This window comes from Ictalurus furcatus, chromosome 4 (assembly GCF_023375685.1).
Source record: "Ictalurus furcatus strain D&B chromosome 4, Billie_1.0, whole genome shotgun sequence".
Lineage (NCBI taxonomy): Eukaryota > Metazoa > Chordata > Actinopteri > Siluriformes > Ictaluridae > Ictalurus > Ictalurus furcatus.
Genome location: NC_071258.1, coordinates 14,125,001 through 14,142,508, shown reverse-complemented (window position 1 = coordinate 14,142,508; position 17,508 = coordinate 14,125,001). Strand labels below are relative to the sequence as shown.

The window sequence follows — 17,508 nt, the reverse complement described above, 5'->3', positions numbered from 1 at the left end:
CCAAGGAACTGCTCAAAAAGAAGAAATGGAGAGTTAGGTTTATGGAATGGCCTAGTCAATGCCTGGATTTGAATCCCATTTAAATGTTGTGTGGGGGATTTGAAACGAGCAGTACATGCAAGAAAACCCTCAAACATCTTGCAACTGAAAGAATATTGCATGGAAGGGTGGTCAAAAATTCCAGCAAGCCTGGTGGACAATTATGCAAAACACCTACAAGAAGATATTTCTGCTAAAGGGGGCATACTAGCTTCTGAGGCCAATGGTGTACTTACTTTTTCCACAGAAGAAAATCACATCTCTTGATAATTCTGTTGCATAAATGATTGAAAAAGCTAATTTTCCTTATGGTTTTGGTCAGATGTATCAACTTCATTAATAGGCACTGTTTCAAAGATGATTAAATGTTTGTTTGTCCAAATATGTCAAAAGCCAACAAATTCCACGGGGTGTACTTATTTTTTCACATGACTGTATTTTGTGTTTTACAGCTCAAACAGTTGTATTTTGGTTGTTGGTTCAGTAGGTGCATATGCCAGCTATGCTGTTTATTACTTTTATACCCATCATAAATATAAAATTCATCAACCATGTTCTTAGTCATACACCTCAAACAACAGTATTACTGTATGCTAAAGCGCAGATGTTTTAACTCTGTATTATTTATATCTAACAGTGGTGATGTTGCCTGTAGGTGGAAGATATAGACAAGAGTATTTGGGGATGGAAAATTTTCACGGTTTCAGGATGCCAGCTGTTTCAGCATCAGAGAATATCAATTTTAACATGTCATAGACCTGATATATTGCAATTCACACAGTGTGTATCCCACAGGGTTTTGCTATCACTGTGATTAAGTGGAAGTTGTGCTTTTTGAACAGTATATGTTTGTGTGCTTTGGAAAGACATGTGAAGAGTACACTGGAATATAGTGGCCGGCTGGTTATATTCTTTAAACACCTCTTCTCTTCTCTTCTCTCACTCAGACCTCACAACAGTAGACGTCGCCGGGAGCTTTTTGGGGTTGCTAATGATACTTTAACACGAAGCTTGGGCCAGAACGTGTCCGCGTCGGAAGGCAACATGACTGAACCGGAGCTTGTAGAGCGAGTGTATCCATTCTCGGAAACCACATCTCGGACTGAGTTCATGGAGATCTTCAACCTGCAACCATTCACGGTTTACCGTATAGACATCCATGCATGCAACCATGAGGTCCAGCGATGCAGTGCCGCTGCCTTCGTCTTTTCCAGGACAAAACCTGCAGGTGGGCCATTCAGTCTGTTTGCATCACTCAAGGTCACAGTATGAGCCTTGAGGAAGATACCCTGAGTAAGGTATTGGCAGAGAGATTCAAGGCAGCCTTGATCATGTTTTGTTATTCCACAGCTAATAATATTCTTATGCCAGCTAATCAGTAGTGCTAATTAGCCATTACTGTGCCCATCATTAAAAAAGCAACATTGGCAATCTCTGTCTGGATTGGTTATGAGTCCTGTACTAGGTTGTGTACCTCAGTATTAGTGTTTGAAAGTTAGGAGCAAAGCTCATTATCTCTTGCCTGTTTGAGACAGCTTCTATTGATCAGTGATGTTTGCTCATCCAGAAAAAGCTGACAACATTCCCAGCCTGGTAACCCATGAGATGGATGAGAGGACAGAGGGGACGGTTCTGTTGAGATGGCCCGAGCCTCCACAACCCAGCGGTTTAATCCTCATGTATGAGCTTAAGTTCCGCCTTGGCTCAGAGGTGAGTAGCAGTGTAAAAACACCCAAATACCTCCAAATACCACTCAGAATAAGAGCACAGAATGAAAGTAAGTGTGTGTGTGTGTGTGTGTGTGTTCAGCCTGAGAAGCATGAGTGTGTGTCACGGCAACAGTACCAGGAATTTAGGGGAACACGGCTAACCAACTTGGGTTTTGGCAACTACTCAGTCCGTGTGAGGGCCACCTCGCTGGCAGGCAATGGTTCCTGGACTGAGCCAGTGTCCTTCTACGTCCCTCAATCTCAGCGTAAGGCACTCATTCACACTCAGTCTGGCTTTCATTATAAAATTCATGCTTAACATGAGGACTGGTATAGCTTTTTGGTAATCTATTTTTTGGTATATCTATTTTTGGTATATTTATCAGTATATTCAGTCTCATCTTGTGCAGAGGTGATTATGTTTGTATTATTTATTTCCACAGAAGCCTATGACAGTATGGTCTACCTAGCCATTATACTACCTATCATAGTGCTGATCTTACTTGCCACTCTCATCACCACCATCATCTTTGTCAAAAAAAAGAGGTGAGACTTTTATTTTTGGAACCTGAAACACTGCGATGATGTTAATGTAATTTTGATGTAACGTGGATATCCTATTTCACCCTCTCACAGGAACAGTGATAGATTGGGAAATGGAGTTCTCTATGCCTCTGTAAACCCAGAGTACTTCAGTGCAGCGGAGAGTAAGTACTGCTTTAACTGCAGTCAGTTGATGTTAGTTGATTGAGTAAGCATACATTCATAAGACAGCAAAAAACATTATTTGGCAATTGGTAAATAAGCATGCCACTTAAAAATCTCACACTCTTTACGTAACTCATAAAAGAAAACAAAAGATGGCATCTCTGCGTGGATCTTGCTTATTGCATAATGTCCAATTTGCTTTTTGTCTTCTTTTTTTTTAGCACTGTACTTTTAAGTGGACAGTGGGATTCTTTGTAATGTACGACTCTCATCAGTCCCTCCAGGATTTTGCGATTGCAGAAATTAATGCAAAATTAAGGAAACTCCACAATATTCTGAGGAACTCTGCAATTACTTTTCTAAATGACCTCAGATTTTCCACAAATTTGAGCAACGACATGTCATCACAACGTGTCATGTGACGACATCACAATGCGCATTCAGCCAAAGCCCTCTTCGATTCACGTGCATCAAGCATGAGTACAGCTAAAAGGTCTCATTTACCAACAAACATCACTGTGAAAGACCGTGCAATTGCAATTTCGCCAATTCAAGTAGTTTTCCACAAACTCGAGAACGCGAAATCAAGAAATCCTGTATGGACTGACTTATACTGTATATAGACCATTTGAATTGGTAACTTTACCCACTTTGTGTTTAGGCAGATAGTGTAAGTTGTTTCTTTATTTTATTATTTTGTTATATATTTATTATTTTGTACAGCATCTGGCTGTTTCTCAATATGCATTCTTCTGCGAACTTGCGTCCTTGTGAACTCGTTCTACGTTATCATCCACCGCCGAAGTTCAATTCCAATACTCTAGAACGCAAGTACCGGGGACATATGAAATTACCCAGATGTGTTCTTGATATCTAGGATGCATCGGATGCAGACCAAACCCACTTGAAGTCCCAGAAGTCACTGCGGCAAACAATAGCAGATGACGGAAGCCAGTCCCATATCTGTAGTTTTAACATCTTTTTAATCTAAATAAATCAAAATATACATCTAAAAAGAATGATTTTGATATATATGATTTACATATGTGTTTGTTGAAAAGTTTAATATATCCCTCAGAAATTCTTTAATTAAACTACACTAGCTTCCATTCTGAGGTAACGGTAAACTCGTAAGCTTAGTTTTTAGTTAACATGAGGTCACAGTTGCAAACAGATTTGGTTAATCAACCAGTTAACTGTGAATCTATTAACCAGTTAAAACATATTACTTAGGGAGCACCGAAGTGATGAGGAGCTTTTTACGTAGGGAGCACTATTGCGCAACAGGAAGCTCAAAGCACATCTCTATTCTCACAAAGATGCGTTCTGTGTCCTCCTGTCCATCCAAGTTTGTTCTTTCAAGGTAGTGTGGCAAGACTGGTCTTTGCGTTCTTAGAATTGAGAAACAGCCTCTGTTTTTTTTCTGTGGATAGTTCATTTGTTATTTCTTTCCATGCTTACATGTTCCATACCCACTTTTTCCTGACCATTCCTACATGCCCTTCAACATGTATTTTTATTTATTTATTTAAATATATGAATTGTGAAAACAAAGTAAAAACTACAATTAACAAAAACGTATCAATTTCACGCTGACTCAGACAAGGCAAAAAGACAAGAAAATGCCCTTCTATTTAATCCACTATAGTACAGTATGTTGTGAGTGAATGTACAGTAGATGTAGAAATGTTTTAAATGAACTTTCTTTTTCTGTGCCTAGTGTATGTCCCAGATGAGTGGGAGGTGGCTCGTGAGAAGATCACTCTTTGTCGGGAGCTAGGCCAAGGTTCTTTTGGCATGGTGTATGAGGGCATTGCTAAGGGTGTGGTCAAGGATGAACCTGAGACCAGGGTGGCCATTAAGACAGTTAATGAATCAGCAAGCATGCGCGAACGCATTGAATTCCTCAATGAAGCCTCTGTCATGAAGGAATTCAACTGTCATCATGTGGTAAGAAGCTGTCCCGAGTCTCATTTTGACTGTAGTTCATAGTAGAGCAGTTGCATGACAGGACTTGAGGCACTCCATCCCAGAGGAGTGAATTTAACTCACCAACTCTGGATATGACTATATAAGAGTGACCACTGGTATGTGTAATGATACTGTTCTGTGATTGTTCAAGGTACGGCTGCTGGGAGTAGTTTCCCAAGGCCAGCCCACTCTTGTGATCATGGAGCTGATGACACGTGGTGACCTGAAGAGCTACCTGCGCTCCTTGCGCTCAAAACAGGTACTGGAGCCAACTACTACTCTTCACACTTATTGCTTGCACATAGAGCTGCCAAAACCATCTTTTGGTTAATAGTGACTGTGATTCATAATTTTTCCAAATTCAGGTGCTTGTTAGTTGTACATTTAGATACACTTAATGACCTAAAGTATGTGGACGCCTGCCCATCACATCCATATTTTGGCCTGTCCCAAATTGTCGCCATAATGTTTGAACTACACAATTGTCTAGAACGTCTTTGTACACTGTAGCATTAAGATTCCCTTCACTGGAACTAAGGGACCCAAACCTGTTCCAGTATGGCAATGCCACTGTGCACAAACCGAGGTTCATTAAGACATGGTGTGGCAAGGTTGATGTGAGAGAGCTTGAATGGCCTGCACAGAGCCCTGTCTGAAACCACACTGATTACTTTTGGGATGAATTGGAATGCCGACTGTGACCCAGGCCTCCTCACCCAACATCAGTGCCTAACCTTATTAATACTCTTGTGGCTGAATGAGTGCAGATCCACACAGAGTTCCCAAAGGAGTGGCAGTTTAACAACAAAGGGGGACTAAATCTAGAATGGGATGTTCAGAAAGCACATATGGGTGTGATTGGTCAGGTGTCCACAAAATTTTGGCCATATAGTGCATTTTCTAATTTCTTTCACAACAGTCTCTCAATACTGTTTTCTATACTGCTATATTTACCACAAAATTGTTGTTTGTTCATATACAGTATATACATCATGTCACCAAAATGTTTGGCCAGGACTGAAAAACAGATCAGTCGTGTCTCTGTCTCTCCTACGTACCCTCCTTTTTGATGAAAGCTTTATTGTATCTACCTCTGTGGTTCAGAAACAAAGGTATCCTGGGATAAACAATGAAAAAGAGAAGGAAGTTGTAATCATTTAACACTCTTTGTATATGTATTATGTATTCTTTCCTCTGGCTGTGCAGCAGGGTTCGTGCAGCCAGGCCCTCCCGCCGCTCAAGAAGATGATTCAGATGGCCGGCGAGATTTCCGACGGCATGGCATACCTCAATGCAAACAAGTTTGTCCACCGAGACCTGGCTGCCAGGAACTGCATGGTGGCCGAAGACTTCACTGTCAAAATTGGAGGTGATTAATGCTTACACACACTCCAGAGCCATTCAGCAGCCCAAATGAAGTATTTTAGTAGAAATTGAGGGCGCTCGGAAAGAGCCTCATAAATCTTACAGGGACTTTGATGCAATGGTGCTGAAAAGATCTGAACCACTATATCATGCCCTCTCATTCATCACATCCCTGTTTTCTTCTTTTATTCAGATTTTGGCATGACACGGGACATTTATGAGACGGATTACTATCGGAAAGGAGGCAAAGGACTCCTGCCGGTCCGCTGGATGTCTCCCGAGTCTCTGAAAGATGGCGTCTTCACAACAAACTCTGATGTCTGGTATGAGAGTCCACATTTGTGTATGCGCACACAGTCCTCACTGGTTCTCTGGGAGTGTGCATGTGTGTGTATATGTTTGTGCCTGTTTGTGTGTGAGTGCCAAGGGAAGGGATCAAACCCTGAAGCAGGTCTAAATGACACATCTCTCTTCACTCATCTACCTTTTAATAGAAATAAGAGCAGCTCCCATTTTCTTCACAGCCTGGTTCTATGATTCTAATATTTTTATTTATTGCTTTTTTCTGCCACTAATGACTTACATATACAAAATCACTGTGTCACCATCCATTTGTCCAAATCCAGCCAGTAAAAACTTGCCTACGCTATTGTATTTGTCAGACTTTGTGTCACTTTACTTCATTGTTTTATCTCAGCATTAACAAATAGAGAACTCTGACCATTGCTTTTGTGCAGTTTCCCAACTGTGTGTATTGCACCAGCTTGGTGCCGGACTGCACTCTTAACATCCTCCAGATGTGCGCTAATGATGGGTTTACGGGTGAACGCACCAAACCCACTGCCCTGTCTTTGTACCGGATGGGCCACTTTTGAAGTCCTCCGGATGAATGCTCATATAAACCTCACCCTTAGGTGTCTTCGTTTGTTCCTTGCTTTTTTTCCTTCCTCCCTATAACCGTCCTTGCTTTGCTGTGGTTTTGCTTTTCAGCACAGTTCCGTTGCAGCCAATTAGATACAAGTCACTGTTATAACAGGCCCACTTTAAGAGCACTGGAGCTGCGCCTCAGATCCTTGGCCAGTGCGGAAAATGTGTCCGTGGAGAGTTAATGAATAATGACTAGCAATAGGGAAAACAGTGAGACAGCTATTTGTGTATGTGTGCTTGTTCTGCCCTGCTGCTGCTCTGTCTTTCCTGCTGCTTGAGAACATATAGATTCACTTTCATTTACGAAGAGCACATGGCCAAGAAAAATGGAGCACAGAAATGAAAATAGTAGTCATTATGGTAAATGGGTGCTACAGAGGGAGTTGTGTTTATATAGACCTTACGTATGAGAAACCTCTTTTTTCCAGGTGAAAGATCAGAAAGGGCTCAGAGAGCCAACCCAGTGCCCTGCTAAACTTTCGCCTTGATGGCTTGCATAGATTTTAGTGGCTTTTTCTTGCAATTGCGATCTGTGTTATGCCTCATACTCAAATGGCCTTGTTTTCATGCCGTCAAACTAGATCAGGTTATGTAAGTGAGGAACAGATTGCTGCAAGATTTACCAGCCCTGCACTTAGAGGCTGGAGGGACTGTGTATGCATGTCTGAGTGCTAATCTAATTGTGCTTTGTTCTCTCTTTCTCTCTCTCTTTCTCTCTCCTTCCGCTATCTTTAGGTCATTCGGGGTGGTGCTATGGGAGATAGCCACCCTTGCCGAGCAGCCTTACCAGGGAATGTCCAATGAGCAGGTACTGCGCTTCGTCATGGAGGGAGGCCTGCTGGACAAACCGGATAACTGTCCAGATATGCTGTGAGTCTTTCTCTTTCAAGCGCTCACCTTATTGCAACAAACAAAACATAGCTACTTCAAACTGTCATATTTATCATAAACTAATAATTAATGGTTAAATTTTAAGAGGTTATTACCAATCTTTCATGTTAGTTGCTTATCCGGAATTTTACCTAACCACACCTTTGCAAATGTCAGCCGAATACCTCTGCATTAGACCATGGACAGTATAGCTGAACAACCCACACATCTGCTTTTGACACAGTCATAGATTTCACCTTAATTACAACTTCCTTCTTTCTTTTTTTTTTCTTTTTTTGTTTGTTTGTTTGCTTGTTTTCCCCCCCCAAACACTGCATCAACCAGAGCAACTTTAAGTGTGCAGTGTAGACTAAACTGTATCAGAAATGGTTATCTGTTACAAATATCTACGCAATTTTGTGCAGTCAATGTGTTTGTATATCAAAATTGTGCATAGTGACAACGTGAAGACAGATTAATGAATAGTTTATGAATGAATAGATTGGGACCAGTTAGACATGCTTTAATTTAAAGCACAGGAAGTCATTTTTTCCATTACCTTGTAATGTAATTAAGGTTCAGTGAAAAACATCTGATAAATCAGATTTATGCAATGATACAGGAACAAACGAATACATTTTACAATTATATTAGTGCTTGGTATTTGGTGTTTACAGTGGCATTCAGCATTCAGCCTCAGCCACAGCTATGTGTGTCAGTCTTTCTTACATTATTGGCCATAATAGCATTTTAGGACAATGTCAAGCCATAAAGTCAGCTCTGGTACGTACTCCAGGCTCTGCCCATGATCTGTTTATGGATGCAGGCATGAGAATGTTGCAGTTACGTAAGCAAGTGTGTATGGATGGGAAAATATGAGGATTCACGTCACTGCTTAAAAGGAGCTGCTTGAATTCAGAGTGTTGGGAAGCTCCTTGTGTCGAGTAAGATGAAGCCCATAGAAGGGATGCCATGCCTCATGGGTGAGAATGCCAGCCATTTCACCAGCCAGATAGGATGACCTGCCCACTCCAGATGGGCTTCACATATCCAGACAATTAGCACCACTCACTGGGAACATCTAACCTTCTGTGTTTGTGTCAGTGTGCATTTCTCCTTTTGTGGGCTGATGTCAGCAACCCGGCATGTGGTCTTTCGCTTCACTCACATTCTCCTCTCAGTCTCTCTTCGCCTTGTTCTCTCTAATGCTGGCCTCACTTTACAGAACATGACTGCTGTTGTTCACATGCAAACCTTTGGTTTCCATGGTAGCCCATCCAAGGAGAGCTGTTTTTAATAGCATGTGTGCAGAAGTTACTGAACGTGCATTGAAGGAGACCCATTTTGCCCCATTTTTACAAGATGTAATATCAGTCTCAGGCGTCCCCAGAATGTGTCTGTGAAGTTTCAGCTCAAAATACCACACGGATAATTTATTATACCATGCTGTAAATACCCCTGTTTGGGTAGGAGCAAAAACACGCTGTTTTCGTGTGTCTGTTTAAATGGAAATGAGCTGCTGATTCCCACCCCCTTTCCGGAATAGGGCTGTGCCTTTACAGCTCGTGCTTCGGATACTACGGCAAAAACAAATCAGGAGAGCCAATATGACTGACACTGGTGACTAAATACCGGTGTTCAGCCCTATATGTATGAACCAGAATGTATAAATTATACAGACAGTAAGTGTTTTCGGGTTAAAAATAAAAATGGTCTCTGTGAATACAATCAGTGACTTTAGCCGCATTAGCCGTGGAATTTGCTAAACAGGCACATTCGGAAAGGTGCAAACATTCATAAAATATAAAGTGCGAGCGATACTTATGTCTTCCGGATATGAAGCTGGACCACGAACGGTTGGTACTGATCCATGCTTGAGAATCAACGTTTCAGCAAATTCTGCTTTGTATTGAATCTCGTTAACAAAGCAGTCTGGTGTAAAATGATTCGATCAAACATACACGAATTTAGCTATTTTTGTGGCACGTTTCCTTCAAAAATGAAACTACTCCACTGCATCTTCAGTGGCTCTGATGCCAACAACAGAACACATACGAAGCTGAGACATTCTTCTTATCACTGTTGCTGCTCTAGCGTGAGAACATGGCGGATTGTTTGCAGCTCACTCAGGGGAGGATCTATGCTAATAGAGTTCGTCACCAGTTCTGGGCGGTGCCTGTACCAATGTAACGTCACATTGGATAGAAAATTCAAACGACTCATTTTGAGACACTGTTTATGATTCATGGGGAATATAAAAAAGGAGTGGGTGGATTTTTACCATTGTAGAGTGGTTGTGTACACATACTGCCGACACACAGTTACGTTCAAACAGCATGTAAAAGTGAATTTTGCATAATAGGTCCCCTTTAACGCCACAATTAAGTGCTGTATTGCCAGATACAGTCTGAGTAACATGCCACAAACCTTCTAATGTTTCCCCAGTGTGTTCTTACTAAAACCGCTTCTGAATTTCCTCGTAGCTAACAGTTCCGTTATGTTCAAATGCCTGCTCAAAAGATTTGGTATATGTGGCTTTTCATAGTTATTAACTTGGCCCAGGTCTCTCAACACTTGGCTTAGCAGCATTTCCTGTTCACCAGGTTTTATTTCAGAATTCATTAAGAACTAATCCAACTTCATTCTAGCACAACTGATATTTTGTAGGTTGGCATGGCGGTGCAGAGGGTAGCTTTGCCTCCTCACAAGCTCCAGGGTTTTTGGTACAGTGCACGTTCTTGCTGTATTCATGAGGGTCTAATTCTAGTTTTCTCCAGTTTTCTAATTCTAGTTTTCTCCAAGCTCCTAAAAACATCATGTGGAGATGTTTCTAATCAGTAGTGTCTGATGGTCAGGGTTTTTTTTTCTTTTCTTTTTCTTCTGATCAGCCATGGACCTTTTTTCCATTTTGCCATGATAGGCATTGGTCTGTGGAAAAAAATGAGGGCTTTGCATCATTTCTGATGGGGTGTAAAAAAAGGACAACTGGTATGTAAAATTAAAAAAGGACAACTGGTATGTAACATTATTACATTATTATAAAAATAACCATCAAAAAAAGGTATTGCAATTATAGTAAATAACATTTATTAAAAATCATTTATATTTTTAAATTGCTATGTAAATCATTGTTTATTTACTTGTTCGCTATTTAATGGTAGGATTATTCTATACAAAGTTGGTCACATATCGACTGGAGGCTATTAAATCGTATCCTACCCTATCAAAGCAGATTCTGAGTCATCATCAAATATAGAATCCTTGTCTTATGAATAGAAATCATATCGTAGCAGAATCAGTGGCATTGTCAAATATCGAATTGTTGATCTCTGAGATCACATTTGGATCGGTTGATTTACAGTTTTCCAGTTTTTGAGTGGCCGTATATTTAATATTTAATTAAATAAATCGATTGAAATGTTTTCCTTTTTCATTCTGTTTCATCCGTATGCATTGTAGACATTCTGCACACTCTTTAACAAATCAGCATATTGACTGACTTCATTAAACATTATATTATTCACAGAAAACTTACCAATGAAGCAGTAGTGACTTGCATGAAATGTGAATCATCCACATTTGATATTGCCTTATATGTTACATTACTCTGTGTTATTGTTACTGCTGCTTTCAGAACAATGTTGTATTCTTGTTTTGAGAAGTACAATAAAAAAAAAGTCATTTTCATAGATCATTAAATATTGCTATTACCATCATACTTGAACTCTGTATAATCTATAGTGACCTGTTACTTCTGTTGAATGAATATAACAGTCAGTACGTTTACATGGACAACAATAATCCGATATTAAACCAATAGACAATACTCTGATTAAGAAACTAGCATGTAAACAGCGATTATTGATGACCTTAATCCGACTAAAGTCATACTCGAAGTAAACACAAATCGGATTAAGATGTGGAGTATTCCTGTTTTAGTCGCATTATTGAAGTGCCTTATAGACATGTACACACCTTAATCACACTGTTAACGTTGTGTGGGAGATTTCACTGCATTTTATGACAGGACACGTACACACACGGCAGAGCTCAACCTTTTGACGGCAAACGAGAGCACGGCTACGCCCGAAACCACGTATTTACCTACTATATTTTAGGCAAGATACATGTATTTCAGCTACTATGTAGTAGGTAAGTACGCAGTTTCGGACACAGCCCACGGTTTCAAGCAGTCGTCTATTTGCACATATATCACGACAAATAATTCACTGCACTTGAAGCTTTCGTGAAATTAAAAATGAAAACTGTATACGGTACCATAACGAAGACGAACTGTACATCAATACGTGAAATTCTGGAGGGATCTAATTAATTAATCAATCTATGTACTAGAACATGAAAGGAATATTCTAAAAGCAACTCATGTAAATACCTTAATCAGAATATTGTCTTATTCAGAATAAGGTCAATAATTAGATTATTGCTGTCCATGTAAAAGTAGTCAGTGAGAGTTTATTGTCTCCTCACTCTGCTGGGCGTCCGTTTATTGCCCACTATTTTTTGATTTGACATCAACCCATTGACTCTTCTAGAGAAACGTGTGATCCAAGCAAAGGGCAGACAGGACTAGAAACTCATGAGTGCAAGCCCGGCTCCAGTGACTACTGTCATCAATCGGCTATGCCCAGTTTAAACCAGTGATATAATTAACTTTTTCAGGAGCCCTCAATGGAGATCTTAAAAAAGCAGCCTCCCCCATTATGGTGTGCTGCTTGACTTGAGGCGCGTGCCCTGATATGTCTCAGTGAGGCTGTAGAAGCCTGTTACTCTATAGCTGAGCCATAGGCATTTATTTCAGAGGGCTGGACAGATATTCTTAGCTTGTTTGTGTAAGATGCGAGTGCTGCTGCACCACATCGAGCTGTAATGACCCGGTTTTTTTTTTTTGTTTTTTTTTGTTTTTTTTTTATGAGGCTGTCAGCTTATCGTGATTGGTTGTGTGGACTCAGTTGGGAGGACGTGTGGGTCATAACAGCACAAGTAGCCTTTACTGTGTGTGTGTCCTCAAAACATTCTGGAGACACTTTACTCAGTTTCACAGAGGTCTAGCAAACACTGCCACCTGTTGATCAAGCAGCACTCATTTAACTCCAATAAAATGGCCCATTTTACTAGAATAATTGATAATAATTGAACTATACTTTCAAACACAAAACTTTACATGTTTAGCTTAGTTTCTTTAGTTAACTTCTAATTCTTTTTTTAAAAAAGTCATATTTATATTACAGGGATGTCATTAATATTGTTTAGATTGCTGATATCTGAGATGAAAGTGGTGTAAGTTGTGCAGTTAATATAAATAAAATAGGGCAGTTACCGATTACTTGCAAGCAGAAAACAGGTGGTAGCTGGTATCGCATGCCTTAAAGGAGGCCAGCCTTCACCTTCATGGATTTATACCTACTGTGTGACTAAACGAGGAGAAAAAAAGTCGGCTTATGAGACATTAATTACTACACAGTGAACAGGACATGCAAGTTATGAACTGTTAAGTCATGTTGTAAGATTATACATGATGATTACAACATTTCACATTTAATCGTGCGTGTTAATATTTGTCAATTAGCTGCTGACACCACGATGTTCATGTGTGTTTTTGTGTGAACGTTTGACAGATTCGAGCTGATGCGCATGTGCTGGCAGTACAACCCCAAGATGCGGCCCTCCTTCCTGGAGATCATCAGCAGCATCAAGGAGGAGCTGGAGCCTTCCTTCCATGACGTCAGCTTCTTCTACAGCGATGAGAACAAGCCACCTGACACTGAGGAGCTCGACGTGGAGGTAGAGAACATGGAGAACATCCCACTGGACCCTGCCTCCACCCTGACTCCACCCTCCTCTCAGGGGCTTACAGAGACTGCTACTTTGCCCTCTGCCCCTATGACCTGCACCTCGGTCCCTACGCCCTCCACCTCACCTTCTTCCTCTACTGCATCCCCAGCCTTGGACTCACACTTCGACAACACACAGCCGTACGCACACATGAATGGTGGCCGCAAAAACGAGCGAGCGCTCCCGCTTCCACAGTCGTCGGCCTGCTGAATTGCCCCCACATGCACACGGTATCCCAAAATTTCTCTCACCTATGTTTGTGGTCACATGTACTTTCTTTTTCCACAGTCAAAGAGACAAACTCAAGGAGCAAAGATGGAGTCTACACCCAGATAGACAATGATAGACAATGTCCTACTGTAAATCAGTACATTGCTTACTTATTTTTATGATGGTTATTATTATTTTATGGGGTTTTTTTGTTTGTTTTATTTCATCCCAGTGGAAGATTTCTGTGTGGGACACAGAAAGGCTGCGTAATGCTCTGGCAATATTTAAAATGACTCGCATAACCATCACACTGGGGAGCTGCAGCAGAAACTTCTTTTATATCATATTTTGTCGCTTTTTAATTTCCTAGAGGAAGTTTATAGAGGTATAAGCATATTCTCGGCCAGAGAATTGTATTTAAAAAGAAATTTTGCGTATCAGCCAACAAGCCCAACTTCTGAGCACTTTTTAAAGGGCTTGTTTTGTGTGTGTGTGTGTGTGTGTGTGTGTGTGTGTGTGTGTGTGTATGCCTAGAGGTGTATGTGGGTTTTTTGCCGTATGAAAGCACACATATTCCTCTATGCCATGCTACACATCTCTCCCTCACTTGCTCTCTTTATTGTCACATTTCTCTTTCAAGGTAGAGTAGTGAGCATCTCTGCTAGGATTGCTTGTTCTCATGTCAGAACTGTTGCCTGGTTGGTCACATTGTCCTTTGCTCTAACTTTTTCAGTAAAAAAAGAGAGATGGGGCTTTTTGAAACTGCCAAATTTTCTTTTGCCAAATCAATACTATGTTGTTGGTTTTTTTTCCTCATATTTATTAATCAGCATGTTTATGTTCTCTCCTTACTTCCCAAATTTTGGTTGGACAAAACAGTATTGCAGTTAAGAAACTATAGCTCCTACACTGGTTTCATGCTTTTTTTTTTTTTGTCTCTGTAAAGCAGTTGGTCTGCTCTCCCCTCTGGCATGGCTCTGATTGTCCGACTGTGACATGACCGCATCCACTCCAGCATCCGAGAGATGCATAGCCTCGATGTGTTGTTTTAAATGACATAAAAACAGTCTGACAGCAAACTACAACAAAGTACATGCTCCAAGTGCTGAGCCAGATAAGAGGCATACATGATTGTCTCAAATATGAAGCAAACGGTTTAGGCTAAGAGGATCACCAGTTTTGACACTTGTCTGCAAAGACTCTGAGGCATTGTACACAGCAGGTATTTTGTTCAACTAGTTATTTGTCTCTATACAAATCCGCCAATTCTATGAAGGTCTTACAGTTGTATGTTAGACCACCAGATCATTTACACACATCATTGGTTTGTCACTTTTGATAACTTTTTTACGGCTCTGATGTTCTTTGTCTGTACAGAAAGAAGCTGCTATTTTATCCTTTTTTCTTCAAGGATGTTATATATATAAATATATAAATATATATATATAAAGAAATCCTTCAGGTTTAATATTTTATGATCTCCACTACAGTCCATTTTCTTATGCTTTATACTCTTCTAGCAAAAATAAACGAAAAACAAAAAAAGAACAAAAAAAAGGAAGAAAAAATTATATTTAATAAACAGATTTTTCCCCTTCTGCTGAGAGGTTGTTTAGATTGCCACATACAATCCATTGCCTTCTGTTTTTAATGTATCATTATTATTATTATTATTATTATTATTATTACTGTGTTTGTGTAGGTTTTTAAAAATGCCCTTGGTCTGTGCGAGTAGTTTTGGCACCCTTGTACCAGTTGTCTAGCATTGCACCAAGTCCTGCCCCCTGGGTGCAACTGAATCTCAGGTCAGAGTTAAAGATTTTGCTCTCTCCACGCATCCGCGTCCCAGCTCCTTCTTCTACTCTGTTGCTTTGTCTTTGATGTAATGGCGCTCTCTCTTGCTTCTCTGCCTCCCATGTGAGTGTTGTACAGTAACTTTTCTGCTTCCCCCAGTGCCTCTTTCTTAAGTCAAGACTCATCTTACTTTTGTTGTGTTTTTTTATATCACTATCACCCCATATATATAATTGCTTAGCATCTGACAGGGCTACTTGGGTCGTCATAGGTTGCCTTACAAACCCCAACCGCTCGCCTGCGCTCTAAAACAACATGCTGCTGCATTCTCCAAAACATGTCAGCATAGCCACACACACTCAATGGGCGCAGGCTTCTCTGAAGAAACATCTGGAAACCAAATACAGACAGGGTTGGATTGAATTCCATTATAGTGGTCTTGTCATTTCAATGAAAGAGGTTAGTTTTTGGTTTTAAAAACACTTTTTTTTTTATGGATTTCTCTTTGTATTCTGAGAGGATTCACCCATGTGTAATTTGTCCCTTCATAGAAGGCTGTTCCCCTCTTCTGTAGGGTTATTTATTCTATTTTATTTTTGTGATATACGTTTAAATCACTGTATAAATGGCCCAATGTATATGAGTTTTTATTTGTATTTTCCATGATGTCATGACTGGGGGACTTTTTTTTTTCCATTTCCTTGAAGCATTTATCTACCTCACTCTTTTTTTTTTATTATATATGTATGTGCATAAAACAAATCTCACTATTTTCTCATATGTCTGTAGGAGACAAACCTCAGTCTCTAGACGAAAAACCTCATCAGCATCATAAACCACATGCTCTCAGAGGACTGGAGAGAGGAGGGCTGTGCCGCTTATTGCGAGCCTATTACAACCATCCCAAATTTCTCCTTAAAAACAAAAAAACATGCAATATATTACAGAGGAATGTAGGAATCGGACTGATCATTAGAATTTTAGGCTTGGGAAGAAAACAATAATGCATATCAATGCATATCTTTGCATATTTCCAAATTTCTGTGTACCCTGATGAAAATGTTATTACGTGTGAGTGTAAATGGCTCATATCTTTGTCAGAAGTATAAATACGACGTGGCGTATAATATTTGGGACAGAGCCGCATAGCTTTAGCCATCCTCTCTCCACTCAATAACACGATTTCCACAACCAGGAATCCTCAGATCATGCAGCTGGCTTTGAGGTTTTATTCAAATACTGCTGTGATTGATTTCCTGCCTAAACACAAACTGTTGAATTTCCAAAGCAAGTACAATTAAGGGAAAAAACTGTACGTATATATATATATATATATATATATATATATATATATATATATATATATATATATATATATACACACACACACATATATATATATATATAAGTCAGCAAAACCACTATTTTGCATTGATTTTATTTATTTGGCCGACCTTGTATTTCATGATCCAGGCATGAAATAGTCACAATTTGTGGCTCTTGTGCTATAAATATCTCATTCTGTTTAACTGTCCAAACTTTGGCACTGACAGAGAACAGGTACCTTAGTGCCATTCATCTCTCCTCTAACTCTTAACATCCTGCAGCAGACATACTGATGTGCTTTTTAGTCTGCATTCCTTAATTAAAAACAAAACAAGACATGATTTGGCTCTTTCAGACTGGCTGTATTAGCACTGATCAGACCTGCCTCACTTTCAATTGTAAAAGTACCACTGCATCATTCCTTCACTTTTCTACTAACACTTAACACCTACAGACCAGCCAAATATTTTAATTGGTCTTGAGCCAGTTTCCATTAAAAAACATGTTTAGCATTATCATTATCTCAGCTTTATAATGATTACAATATAACATGTCCCTCTATGAGAGATTCTAAGATGTACGTTACACATTCTGCTTGTAAGAAACTCAATCTTGACTCAATATTTCCTAAAATTGGGTTTTTAAGTATTTGACCTTCTGAAGACTCAACGTTTCTGCATGCTGGGCTGATTTGGTTTTCTTCTGTTTGCTCCAGACATTTCACATAGTCGTCGAT

General features: G+C 39.9%; 1 protein-coding gene across 2 annotated transcripts in view; it reads left to right on the top strand.

Annotated features, from left to right (window-relative positions):
• igf1ra (insulin-like growth factor 1a receptor) overlaps positions 1-15,192 on the top strand; it is a 116,646-nt gene extending 101,454 nt beyond the window's left edge. For both annotated transcript variants that reach the window (XM_053623111.1, XM_053623113.1), the window contains exons 11-21: positions 987-1,267; positions 1,607-1,749; positions 1,849-2,014; positions 2,192-2,294; positions 2,385-2,455; positions 4,177-4,406; positions 4,579-4,686; positions 5,634-5,796; positions 5,986-6,115; positions 7,455-7,589; positions 13,226-15,192. In XM_053623111.1, coding sequence (XP_053479086.1) covers positions 987-1,267; positions 1,607-1,749; positions 1,849-2,014; positions 2,192-2,294; positions 2,385-2,455; positions 4,177-4,406; positions 4,579-4,686; positions 5,634-5,796; positions 5,986-6,115; positions 7,455-7,589; positions 13,226-13,652 — 1,957 coding nt within the window. In that variant the 3' untranslated portion in view covers positions 13,653-15,192. The remainder of the gene's footprint in view (positions 1-986; positions 1,268-1,606; positions 1,750-1,848; positions 2,015-2,191; positions 2,295-2,384; positions 2,456-4,176; positions 4,407-4,578; positions 4,687-5,633; positions 5,797-5,985; positions 6,116-7,454; positions 7,590-13,225) is intronic.
• The last annotated feature ends 2,316 nt before the right edge of the window (positions 15,193-17,508 follow it).